Source organism: Sceloporus undulatus, chromosome 7, assembly GCF_019175285.1.
Source record: "Sceloporus undulatus isolate JIND9_A2432 ecotype Alabama chromosome 7, SceUnd_v1.1, whole genome shotgun sequence".
NCBI lineage: Eukaryota > Metazoa > Chordata > Lepidosauria > Squamata > Phrynosomatidae > Sceloporus > Sceloporus undulatus.
The window spans coordinates 3,130,402-3,144,127 of NC_056528.1; the positions used below are offsets into that span (position 1 = coordinate 3,130,402).

At 45.5% G+C, this 13,726-nt stretch overlaps 1 protein-coding gene across 6 annotated transcripts in view; it reads right to left on the bottom strand.

Annotated features, from left to right (window-relative positions):
- The window catches only part of SPSB1 (splA/ryanodine receptor domain and SOCS box containing 1), a 43,007-nt gene that overhangs the window by 22,013 nt on the left and 7,268 nt on the right, over window positions 1–13,726 (bottom strand). For 4 of the 6 annotated variants that reach the window (XR_006104937.1, XM_042478215.1, XM_042478212.1 and 1 more), the window contains exon 2: window positions 659–1,537. Coding sequence is in view for 5 of the 6 variants with exons in the window: in XM_042478215.1 (XP_042334149.1) it covers window positions 659–1,352 (694 nt within the window). In the remaining variant the exon portion in view is untranslated. Of the gene's footprint in view, window positions 1–658; window positions 1,538–3,249; window positions 4,351–9,864; window positions 10,055–13,726 lie in introns of all 6 variants that reach the window. The other 2 variants (XM_042478214.1, XM_042478213.1) reach the window with 2 other exon arrangements.

Here is a 13,726-nt window from a genome sequence, read left to right on the forward strand (position 1 = left end):
GGACAAACCCAAGGAACAGACACCAGACTATGCCACCCGCAGCGAAGAAAAGAACAAGAAAGCCTTGGAGGCAAAAAAGAGATTAGCGGAGCGTTTAGCCAAGTCATGCCTGAGTGTTTTGACTCAGCACAAAAAGCCCTTTGTGACCCCCTTATCTTGAACAGGAATTTAGCTGCCCAGTTGCAGATAAGCAGGAAATGTCCGGAGTGGCTGCATTTTGCAAAAAGGTTCATTCCTACAAAATACTGCGCCCTGCCAATGTGGCGTAGTAGTTTGAGCACTGGACTAGAAACAAGGGTTCGATTCCTGACTTGGCCATGTAAATCTGATGGATGATGTTGGGCAAGTCACATGTTCTCAACCTCAGAGGATGGCAACAGCAAACCCTTTCTGAACAAATCTTGCCAAAGGGCTACACAGGGGGTCCTGGAACCAAACCCCAGTGGATACCAAGGGCCAAATGAATGAAGAAGTGTTCCTCTTTTTGGTGGTGTAGGAGCCCTGAAGTGCCTATTCTTTCCATGTTAGTTCTTCCTCTGGAACCAGATTTCCACTTAAAGATGTAATCAGGAACACATCGACTTCATTAACTGAGATATACCTGTGCAAACAAGTAACATTGCATTTCTAATCTCAAAACAATACAGAGGATACTTACGGTCAAGCCCATTCAAGTAACGCATCCGAATTTCACAGTGGCCCCACACAGCACTCACCACCGGGTAGAGTTTTTTCCCTTTCAGTCCCCGGAAAGCAACCCCCATATACTGCCCATCCACAATGAAACTCAGCGTCCCATCGTCCATGTCCAACACCACCAGGAAGGAGTCCGGCACAATAAAGGTTTCATCAGACTCCAGGAAAGCTGGGTAGGTTTTACTGGGCTGGTTTTTCCCATCGTGGTAGAGCCGATTCCGCCCAAGGTCCCAGCCCCAGGATTCGTGGTTGTTCCCCACGAGGGTGGTGTAGCCCACTGAGTGCAAGGGGGCATCGGCCGTGGCCACTCCAACCACGGCATGTGTGCCCCGCTGCCTCATTGCCCATGTGATCTGCCAGACGTGGAGGCCCCGTGTGTAACCGACTTTCCCTCGGATAGCGTCTGTGCTTTGGGCCACCGGATGCCGGTGAAAGATGAGCTTGTCCTCCTCCTTCACGAAGACGTTGAGTGACCGGTCGTCGTTGTTCCAAGAATGCATCAGTTGGACCTCGTAGGAAACAGCCGGCATATCCAGGAGCAGATCCAATCGGGCCGGCTTGCAGTAGTCCAAGCCCTGAAGCGCATGCTTCAGTGGCCGGTAAGCCGGGTCCCTCATATCCACCGTCTTTATGCCACCTGTCACCTTCTGTCCCATCCTGAGTCTCGCCTGTCACCTATTTATAGATCTCCGGGGCCGGCTCATCAATTGACCTTCCTCCAGCCGCTGCTCACAGTTGACATCCAGGCCTTTAATGGAAGGTGCCAGAAGGTCGGGCTGGAAAAGAGGAGAGGTTGCTATGAAACCTGGCTGAGGCGGATGTGACCGCTGGTCCGTATTGCCTAATGGATGGAAAGAAAAACAAGAGGTAAGAGTTAAACATTAAAATGCATATATACAGCCGGCCCTCCACATCTGTGGCTTTGATTATTCATGGATCTGATCTATGGGTTCTCTCCAGGAACCTCGAAGTCCTCCAGAGTGACTCTATTGTCAACTTCTGCCAAAAGTCATGCTGGAGGACCTAGAAATTCCTAGAGAGAACACTTCTCTCAGCATTTGTAGGTCTTCCAGCACAATTCCATGATCAACCTCTGGCAGATCTTGACCAAAGAATTGCCCTGGAGGACCCAGAGATTCCTACAGAGGTGTTTTCTTGGCTAAAAAAAGTAGGTTTTTATTTGCAGTTCTCCCACTTTCATGGTATCCTGTGCCCTTAACCCCAGCAAATGTGGAGAGCCCACTGTAAAAGTCACAATATATAGAGAGAGTTGGAGAAATGGAAAAAACCTATTTGTTTTTCACCCCCGAGAGGGGCAGAGGAAGAAATAAGCCCATACGTTTTTCTATCTGCTCTGGTACCAAAAAATCACTAAGATGGACGACGACAGAACGGTACGGTTGCCAACGCCCTCTTGTCGGAAGGGTTGCTGCGTTCCAAGACAGCTTGAGTTCCTCAACAAAGAAGATTCTAGGTTCTGCAGAGAGAATGCAGGGATTGGTGAAGAGCTTAGAAAAGTGGCTTGTTTGGACGGCAGTTCTTGAGCGTTGGATTCTGGAAAACAAGGTTCGAATCTCTGTTTGGCTATGAAACCAACCTTAAGCAAGTCACGCATCTCTCAGCCTCAGGGGAAGGCAATGGCATGCCTTCTCTGAACAAATCTTGCCAAGAAAACCCATGATAGGTTCCCCTTAGGGCCACCAAAAGTCAGAAACAACTTGATGGCACACAACAACAACAAATCCCAGAATGCCTCCAAAGGCCATGGTGGACTGGGCGCTACTGTCCAAAACAAGTCACTTTCCCAAGCTCTGGATTGTACAGGTTGAGTCTCATTTATCCCGATTTCTGAAATCCAAAATACTCCAAAATGGGTGGCTGAAATAGTGACCCCTTTGCCATCTGATGATTCAATGCACCCAAATTTTGCTTCATGCACAAAGTCATTAAAAATATTGTGTATAAAGCTGCCTTCAGGTTATGTCTATAAGGTGTATACAAAACATATATGAATTTCATGTTTAGACTTAGGTCCCATCTTCAAGAGATTACATTATGTATATGCAAACATCCAAAATCTAAAACGCATCTGGTCCCAAACATTTCAGTCAAGGGAGACTCAATCTGTAACATACACACCAATGGTTTTCAGTGCTCCGGGTATTTTAGACTACAGCGCCCAGAAGCCACAGCCAGTAAGGCCAAAGCTCAAACTGACCAAATAGTTACTGGTAAGCCCCATACTGAGTGTCTTTGGGCAAGTCACACTCTCTCAGCCTCAGTGATGGAAAACCACCTCTGAAGAAACCTGCCAAGAAAACCCCAGGATAGGCTCACCTTAGGATCGCCATAAATCAGAAATGCCTTGAAGGAACGCCAACAACAAAACAGCATCTAGTTTTAGCCTCTTTTCTGCTCAGGCTTCAAGATTTAAGCAAGTATGAGTCTATGATTCTATGATTCCCTTTTCCTTTCCCCTTCAAATGTGCTGTCACTGTACCTCTACAGATACGCATGCATTTCAACATCACACCTGGATTGGAGATCACTAACCTTGCTGGGCCAAGCTAGAAGTTCACCTTCCTTTCCCGAACCCTGGAGAAAATAAAAATCTTCTATGTGGTCTAATGCTTATTTTAACCTAGCTGTGACGCTTTGGAGAAACCCATGTGTAGCCACCGAACAAGCTGGAAAAAGGAGTTTATCCAGGCATCCATAGTTTTGCATTTCCTCCGCACCTGGCAAAAATAAAATAGGATTTGATGAAGCTGGCAAAATCTGAGCAAGGAACACATGCGCAGGCGTTAAGCAAAATGGAATTGAGGGAACATACACACATGTGTTTTCACCTTTTTAGCCAACCAAGGAAGACGCTTTCTCTCCAGAAGACTATCTACAGAAGTTACAAATTTCTGAGCCAGGTCATCTTTTATTCCTTGGACCAGAGTTTGAGACGAGGCCACTGTTCTCTGTGCCAGTTTACGCACCGACAAAATGCAAAACAGGACCATGGCTCTGTGTTCGAATTGCTCCACAAGCCATCTTCTGTACGGCGGAGACGTTTAGATCAATGTTTTCGTGCGCGGCGGTGCTGGGAAAACGCAACGGCTATAAAATATGTATTTTTTTCTTTTTAAAGGGTGGGAACTTGCTTTCGAAGAAAAAAAAAGGGGTTTAACACATTTCCTGGAGTGAGGCAATCTTGCGGAAACCCAGCCAGCTGCAGTCGCAACCGTAACTTATGACCAAGGTTTTGCTGGGCATGGAAAAATGTGCTCCAGAGCGTGAATCAGACCTTGTGCGAATAACGCACCCGGTACAGAGAAAATATTCCTTTTCAAAGCAGCCTGAAAGTTGAAGGGGAGGGAAGGGTCGCGAGAATGACAGCAACGGAAAGATTTGGCCAGTGATTCACATCTGGTACCCGGCAAGAGAAAAACAATGATGTTTTCAGGCCTGCTTTCTCATGCCTGTCTAGTTTTCCCAAGGGCTCTGAAGGGATCCACGCCGATTTTGCATGCTGCGCATCCTCTCCAAGGATTAAGAACCACAATGTGGGGGGGCTGAATTCGAGAGGCGGCACGTGCCATTGGGTATTGAACTGGCACACAATCGTTGGTTCCTACTTGTGTTCCAGTTGCCAAGAGGCACCCACTGTGATAAAAAAAAAAAACATTTTACCTGCATACACAATAATGTAAATTGAATTAGATTTTTGTGGGGGTTTTGGGGCTATGTGTCTATGTTCTAGAAGAGTTTATTCCTCTTCTAGAACATGGCCCCATAGCTTGAAAGACCCACAAAAAAGTATAGATGCTGGCCATGAAAGCCTTTGACTTCATGTTGTAAACTGACGTTGTAAATTGACATTCCATCACTGTCCCTTTCTTGATTATTACTTATCTGCTCCCTCCTTGGAGGTCTTTAAACAGAGGTTGGATGGCCATCTGCCTGATAAAATTGGTCCTTCCCAACACCTTTTGTTTCTTAAGATCCATAGAAACCCTCAAATGCTTCTACAGGTCTGTGCCAAGCCTCCTTTCTCCAATACACCCAAGGCGGCTCACAAGAGATGCTTAAAAATAATAACAACAAATACAACTTTAAAAGCAGAATTAAAAACATCACACTGATAAAACAAGTTCAAAATACAAAATCATGAAGACCATCCTAAGCTAAAAGTATGTAAAGTATGAAACCCATTACAGCCAACACTCCCTGGGTGCAGCTACATACCCAAAACCTACAAGCTATGAACCAAACAAAATGATCATTGCCACGAAAATAAACGTGTTGCAATATTTCTGTTCTCACCCATGAAATATTACAGGGCAGATGTAGGTAACTAGGTGAACTCCAGATGTTTTGGACGACAAGATCCAGCCCCAAGCATCAGGACCAAGCTGCGGAAAGGACTGTCCCTGGTCCTCAGATTTGAGGGCCAAAACCCGAGATGCAAGGATGACCCTTTGCGATATCACAAGGGTGTGCGTGGAAATGTTGTTATGCACCATATGTCGAGCATCAAACCACAGTGGCAGAAGATATAAGGCATTTAAAAATCAAGTCTAACAAATGAGAAATAGATACACACTTTCCAAGGCAGTGCTCTCCTTCCTCTTCCTCCTTTTTATGCCATAGGGGACTTTTGGAAGATACCTTTCTCCGGTATCCCTTTGTCTTCATCACCTGGGATTGGAGGCTCCCATTTCAGTGGGGCAGAGAATCCACGCCTGGGTTTTGGAGATGGGATTTGCCACACTTTGGTTTGTTCCTTTAAAGTTCAGACCAAAACCCAGACCAAATGTGCTCTCACATAAAAGCCACCAGCAGCCAAAGCAATTCATCCTTGCAAAGCGATTCACCAGACGTTGCCGCCCTTGGTTCTTGTTGGGAAAAAAACCTTAGCAGAAGAAAAGTAGCTCCACCACTTTGGTTTCAGTGGTTAGGACTGGCTGCAATGCTTCCTCTGAAAGCAAAAAGGGGACGGAAAAAAGACGCCTGATTCGCACCATTTCTGCAGCAGCATCTGAGAAATACAGATAAGTGTACCACAGAGTTGGGCGATTCCCAAAATGTCAGCACTCTGTTGTTGTTAACTGCCTTTGAGTTGTCCCCAACTCATGGTGACTCTGTGGATGAGACATCTTCAAGACTCGCTGGTCTCTATTGCCCTGCTTAAATCTTGCAAATTTGTACCCATGATCTTCCTATTAGACTCTATCCGTCTAACATGGGGTCTTCCTATCTTTATCCGTCACCTTCCCTAGCATTATTGTCTTTTCCAATGACTCGTGCCTTTCCATGTTGTGGCCAAAATAGGACAACCTCAACATGATCATGTTTGGCTTCCAGGGGGATTCCAGGCTTGATTTGTTCAAGGACCCATATGTATGTTGTTTTGGCTGTATCCTCAGCTGTCTCCTCCAACACCAGCTCCAAAATGAATTGCATGTCTTATCTCCTGGGTAAGAATAGGGGTGTTTCCCTCCATGTTATCAGTCATCTTGGATACCTGGACTGGGGTGTTTACTATCCTTTTCATCTGAAAACAGGGATCAATTTTTGCACATGCAAAAATACATCTCAAAATATTGTCAGATGGTCAGGTTACAACCCGTGAACTCCCTATTTCTCACCTTGCTCTTCCCCCGCAGCCCAGGATCCCTCCTTGGATCGTCTACATGAGTCTCAAGGTGACCACGATAACAGAAAGTGGATGTACTGGTTGCTGGGTTCAGTGCTGTAAAGTGTGACTGCTCCTTGTTGTTGTGTACCTTCAAGTCATTTCTAATTTATGGTGACCTTAAGGAACCCTATCACGGGGTTTTCTGAGGTTGAGAATGTGCCTCACCCAGTGCATTTCCAAGCAGCTGATCAAACTCTGATCTCCAGAGGCATAGTCCAGTCCTCAAACCACTGCACTACGTTGCCTCTCTGCAACCTCTACTTTACTACATTACTAAATAAAACATCCAAACGGAGAGGTAGAAACCAAAAACAGTAACGATTTGCTGTAATGCATAATGCAAACCTCTAGCCTTGTGCTGCTTCTACACACAGAGCTCCGCTCTAGAGCCACCACACAAGCTACAATTCCCAGAATTCCATAGCATGGAGCCAGGGCAGTTAAAGTGGTGTCAAACTGGATTATTTCTGCAGTGTGGATGCAGCCTTAGTTGCAATCTCCCATCATACTACCAATCAGACTCCAAACCGTATGATCTATCGAGGCACAACCAAGGCTGTGTAGTATCCGCACACAGGAGTCAGTGGGAGAAAAGGCAAAAAACAACACTGCACATGTGTTTCGGTGGTTTGAAACTACCCAAAAAAGGAGGGAGAGAGAAAAATGTGACTTTTTGCCTCTTTCCGGGGTCTTTTGTTGCACAAAGTGCGTTTAGGGGAATTTAACAAAGGGGATTAAGCAACACTCCTCCACACTCCAAACAAAACCGTGTCCACGGCTTTTAAAACACTAAGAGCATTTGCGCTTCGCCAAAGGCTTGAAAACCCAAACGGAGGGAGGAAAGTCCCTCTTCGAGGGAGTCTTCCAAACACAACACTTCTGCCAGGAGAGCTGTTCCGAGAAAAAGGAGCCATCGCAGACTTGTGTGGGCAAAGGGGCACATTTCGCTCGGCAGGATCTTTTTCCCGAAGACACTGGCTTTCTGAGAAAGGTGCATATCCCATCTGGAGGCGGGCAGAAGGCGAGGAAACAATACAAGCCTGTTTCATCTTTCACCATGACTGGGCCCATTCTGAGAATTACCCAAGTAATTCTGGAGTTGTGGCCAGATGTTTTAGACTTTTAACCCTCTCTCCAAATTGGCAAGACAAAAAACAGAGCTTGATAACTAACCTTTTTATTACTACAACTCCCATAATCCCCAGCCAGCATGGCCATGTCACAAGAGCCTTCGACTATGGGCGTCACCTTTGCAAAAGCGTTGTAAGGTAGAGAAGTGTTATAACCATATCCCCCCATCCAAGCAGCCAGCACTCCGTATCCATGGATTCTTTATCATGGATTCAAGCATCGACAGCTTGGGTTTTTTGGAAGGGAACATTTTCCAAACTGTGGATGGTTGAATCTGTGGATGCAGAAATGTGGATATGGAGGGCTGACTGTGTACTGTTCATTTTGTGGTTCTACCTTTTGCTTTTGCTCATTCCTGGAATACAGCCCTCAATGATTTCTCTAAAACTGAATTCAGCCCTCAAGTTGAAAAATGTTCCCAACATTTGCTCCAGGTGAAGTTTTACTCTGCTTTTCCAACCCTGAGAACAAGGTCGTTGCACACCGCAAGCCTTTCGAGATGGACTTTGGAATACAACCTGCCTTGCAAGGAATCTGCTACAAAAGGCCAGAGAAGAGCTGCAAACAGAAGAATGTGGAAAGGTTAACAGGTACGATGTGGGTCAGATTTCCAAACCTGTGAAGGCGGCTCCAAGAAGTGTTCCACCCTTGTCCACAAAGCATCCTTAAGATGAGGTTCCTTGGAAGTTACTTGCCACACAACCGCAATTCAAAGAGCACGCTGTGAAGAACGCCAATTAAAATACCAATTTTGCAGGTGAGGGAGGCAAAGCTTTCTACCTTGTGTCACCACCACTTTCGCGGTGCCACAACATTTGCTTATGGTGATGCAACTGCCAAGTTTTTATCACACAACCCTTCCCCTTTGGACTTGCAAATCGAAGAAGCTCAAATCGCAGCAGCCCTTGTACCAAGGCAAGTCCCTAGTTCACTTAGATCAGGTCTGTCTGCACTGACTTGGCAGCAATCCTCCACTGTTTTGGAAGGGAGTCTTATTCCCAAGCCTCATCTGGAGGTGCCAAAATTTGAACCTAGGACCTTGTGCCCACAAAACAGGTGCCCCACCACTATATATAGCCTTCTCTCACACTCCCGATATGCCACAAAACTGAAAACTGGAAAAGCACACTTGTCATTGCAAATATGATATTTAGGTGCTGCTACACTGGAATGTTAATGCACTTCGGCACCACTTTAACTGCCATGGCTCCATCCTATGGAATCCTAGGATTTGTAGTTTGCTGTGGCACCAGCGTTCGCTGACAGAGAAGGCGAAACATCTCACAAAACTACAAATCCCAGAAATCCATGGCATTGTGCCATGGCACTTAAAGAGGTGTCAAACTGCCTTTAATTCTGCAATGTTGATGCAGCCAGGGAACGAGACAGAGGGAGAAGGAGAGGGCAAAACCAAAACACACCAAAGTCCATTGGTTCTTTGTCTGGTGAAGAAGCCAGTGGAGCTTTGAAAGCTTGCACCATGTATTTGGTGCCTATTGGTTGCTCAACTAAAGGCATCCCTGCTTTGGAGATTTTGGATGTTATTGTACTTTGCAATATGGCCAACGCGGCTACCCCAAATATGTTTCCTAGTAAGGTATAGTCAGTGTTTTGTATCCATGGATTCCTTCTCCACAAAGTCAACCATCCATGGCTTGAAAGTATTTAAATATATATATATATATAGTAGGTCCTTGGCATCCGCTAGGGTTTGGCTCCAGGACCAAAATCCGTGGATGCTCAAGTTCCATGATATACAACAGTGTCGTGAAACAATGTCCCTTATATCGAATGGCAAAAATCAAGATTTGCTTTTGGGAATTTAGATCTTTTTGGACTATTTTCACACCGTGGATGATTGAATCAGTGGAGGGCTTTCTGTAAATTCAAAAATGCAAACCTTCATTCTGCCATTTGCTATAAGGGACCCCATTTTACTAGGCCATTGCATTTAATGGGCCTTGAGCATCTAGGGATTTTGGTATCCATGGAGGGTCCTGGAACCAAAGTACGCGAAATACTGCGGGTCCACTGTATGTACCTCTTCAATACTGACTGCGACCCTCAGCTTTAATGGAAGCTGAGAAGACAGACATTGAAAGGGAAAGCAAAACTTTGCAAACCTGAGTAACAGAGCAGTGAAAAACCCCTTCCATGGTCCAACCATGCAGGAAGCTGTATAGTAGCGATTAATCTTCCAAGCTTCAAATGCAAGCCAAGGTGAAGGAGGGTCACTCTTTTGGTAAAGTAACTGTCCCCAGAGAAAGCAAAAATCTCTCCCTTTCAGACACACCAATGCCTTCCAAACTTTATCTCTATGCAGCAAATAAAAGCCCAGTTTTTCTCACCTTGCAACAACCCCTGGCAAGTGTGGTCCTCGGATCCAGCCAGTCAAGGGCCATGGAAAAGCAACTTCTGGCAACTTCCTCCTTGGAACAGATTGTTCTCTCTTTCAAAATACAGAGGCGGAGAGGAGTCCAGGAAGAATCACCCAGAGGATGTTACATAACTGGGTTCGACCGGCCTTTTCCCAAACTTCTGGTAGCCAGGATCATAAAATCAATGGAGAACGGCATGAGTATTTAAGAAGGGCATAGTTAGTCATTTGATCCCCTTACTCTAGAGCTCCGAAACATTGTTTTTGGACTGTGGCTCCCAAAACTCCCACAGCCAACTTTGCCACAGGTTTGTTTTTCTTTCCTTTCCTCGCTTCCAAAAAGAAGCAAGTTTCTAGCTCTTATTGGGTCTGAAAGCCCAAAGAGGAATTACTTTATGGGATTGCGTTGGGGTTTTTTGGTGCCAATTCCCACATCGGCCACACTGGCAAGGCATTCTGGGAACTGCAGTCCAAAAAAGAAGCTTCTCCAAGCTCTGGCCCTGAATGAAAAAGAGCAAAGACAGAAAAGGAAGAAAAATTACATTTCCTCCTGGCTTTTGTTTTGCGACAATCCTCAGAAAGGCAAGACAATATCATACTACACTTGTTATAGTGCTATTACTCCGCTTTAACTGCTATGGCTATGGATTTTTGGGATTTATAGTATAGCTCTCTGGTTGAGAATCCTAAATCGTCTCTCCTTGAACTGCAAATCCCATGTTCGCCAAAGCACTATCCTAGGGGAAAGTGTGATAAGAAATGATGCCAAATTGGTATGCTTCCATTCTTAAACTAGCACAATTGTGGCCAGATACTAGGCTGATGTGATAAAATATGACTCTGGAGATCAGGGACCAATAGCCATCATGAGTAGCTGCCACTGACCTTATCCTCCATGAGTTTGTCCACTGTATAAAGCCATCCAAGTTGGCACCCATCACAAATCCTTGTGGTCAGGAGTTCCCCTGTCTAAATAAATGCTGCACTAAGGGCTGCAACATCAGAAACCAGTACTAGGAAGGAACTCTTGAGCATGCTCAGGCACACGTTCAGCCACCTAATTATGGGCTAGTGAGGAGAGAAATAAACCAAAGCCAAGCTGTGCACAAGTCAGTAGTGCTTTCTTCCACTTTGCTGTTCCCAGAAAACTTCCACTTCTGTGATGCTACTAATTTAGTTTAGCCACAGAGGTCACATCTCCTCCTTACATAACACAAATGCACCTCCACCCTGAGTGCCAGAGAAGCCACGCGCTTGTTGCCAAACAGGCTTTGGGGTACAAATCCACAGGGCCAAGCATACTGAATCACACACCCTTTTATTACATAATGAAGGCCAGCCAGTAGTGTGCAAAGTGGAGCAGTCCAGCGCCATTACACAATACCTGCACATTCTGGAACTGCCATAACTAATGGGGAAGTCAGACTCTTCCAACTAAGTCATCCTCCAGAACATCTTTTGTCCCTGTCCTGAGTTGGCCAAATGAGGCCTTCCAGGTGTGGCTGGATTGCAACACCCAGAAGTCTTAGCCAGCCTCACCAAGGAATGCTGGGAGTTGCAGTCCAACAGCGGGAGGGCTGCAAGATGCCCACTCTTGGTTTCAGCCAAGCTTGACCCTGAATTCCAAACAGCATTAAAGACCAAGCTCTTCCGGTAGGCATATCCAGATGATTTTTAAATTGTGGATTGCTTTAAAATGTGCATATCCTAATACAGAAAACATTCAGAGGTAGCTGTGTTGGCCATTTAACAAATACAAACAGAAATCCATCAGTGATACCTTTATTGGCCAACCAAAATGCACAATGCTTGCAACAAGGGATGTTAAGCTTCCAAATTCCTTTGGTTTCCATCGCAGACCACACGGGCCGGAGATTTTGTCCAGGACCACCAGGCTGGCACAACCTGCGGTCTGGCCGGCTAAACTGGGTGGTTTATTTCAGTGACTCACCGATCATCCCCAACACAACCAGAGATGGGATTGCGGATTAGCCAGCTCACATCTGCAACAGGAAAAACCAGATCTGGAAGCAAAGAAGTTGAGAAGAAAGCAAAGCAAGGGGATGCCTGTCCCAGGAATCACAGGCTCCTGGATGTACAAAGCTAGCTAAGGAGGGCTAGCTAAGTACACCTGGATTGCAAGTCCCATTCGTTCAACAGCCTATAGGCTCTTGGGGAAGTTCTGTACTACTTATTAGATTACCCTCCACTTTGCAATTCTAGTCTCCATGCCAGGGAGAAAGGATGAGAAAGAAATGAGCCAACCTGGCAGTCCTCAACTCCTTTGAGACCGGGTGGGATTTTTAAACAGCGTACTGAAAAAGACCACATTGCCTCGACCAGATCCCTTTTAATGGCATTATCTCTTCAACAGAAAGGAATGGGCTTTGCAACAATGCTGAAGCTATGACTGCGGTGCTTTATCATGGTGCTTCTCCATTTGAGTTGGCAAGCCCCACCAAAGCTTACTATTGATGGTCCAAAGCTCACCTAGCAGGGAGCATCATGTAATGTCCTCTGCCTTTAACAGCTACAACAGCAGTACTCTTTTAAACAACGAAAACGTGAGTTGAACTAACCTGATGTAAGCTTATCTTGAAATGCAACTATGACTCCCAACAGGACTGAATTTGGCAAGCATGCCCAATAACAGCAAATGATTGTAGGAACGTAACAGTTAAACTAGACGAGATTCACTCAAGTCTGCAACCCTGTAACACTTGAAATAAATCCTTGAGATAAACACTCTTTTGCTTCAAGCCGACAGCATTCAAAATCCAATTTCAACACGTCAGGAGCAAACCAGAAAATTAAACCACAACAGGGGATTTATCCAGGGGCATCCGCGTTGGCCGTAAAGCAAAGTACAGTAACATCCCAAATCCACAAAACAGTGATGCCCTTTGCAAACTTTCCAAGCTCTACTTCATCAGACAAAGATGTTCAAAAATCAAATTATGACATTAATCCCAAACCTGGATTTTGTTAAGATGTGGCTGTTCTCAGTTCAGATGGTATTGGAGGGGAAATTCGTGGCCATGTGGCTACTCCAGGAAATGAAAACGTTAAAATCCCATTAGCAGCAATTGCTGAGAAGTCCTTTTAAATAAAAACCTTAAACCTACAACTGCCACCCAAGACGGAAAGTCTTTTGTTCTACAAGGAGGAAGTCACATTGTCAGTCCTGTTGCCGCCCTTACCAGTCTGGTGACATTTCAATTTTACCTTTCTAAAGAAAGGGACCTGTTGTCCCACCTAGATCCCCAAGGAAGATGCGGAGAGGCACACAAAAGGAGGATTCCCTTAAACCTGAATGCAGATAGATATTCAGAAGTTTGCCTCTGCAGAGATCAATATGCCTGCAGGTGGTTGAAAGGGACAACGCAATCCACTATGGTGGGTTGGAGCATCAAGGCTCAGATGTGTGCTCAGAGGCACCCTTGTTCTGTGGTTTTAGTCTTGAGCCGCCATTTTGCACCCAGCTGTCAGATCTTGAGACTGTAGCAAATAAATTAAGCCATCCCCAGCATCCGACAGTCTGCAAACCTTGACTTAGAGATGCAAACCTATATGTCGCTAAGCACAAAACTTGTCTCAGTAATACCTGAATGGAAGAATTGGAAGAATTGACATTTTCTGCATGCTACTCAAAGCATGGCATCATGGTTTGAGCATTGACCAAAGACTCTAGAGTCCAGGGTTCGAGTCCCAGCTCAGCCACAAAACCCACTGGTCAAGTCACACTCTCTCAGCCTTAAGGAAAGGCCTGGCAAACCTCCTCTGAACGAACCTTGCCAAGTAAATCCCATGATAGGTTCGCCATAGGGTTGCCA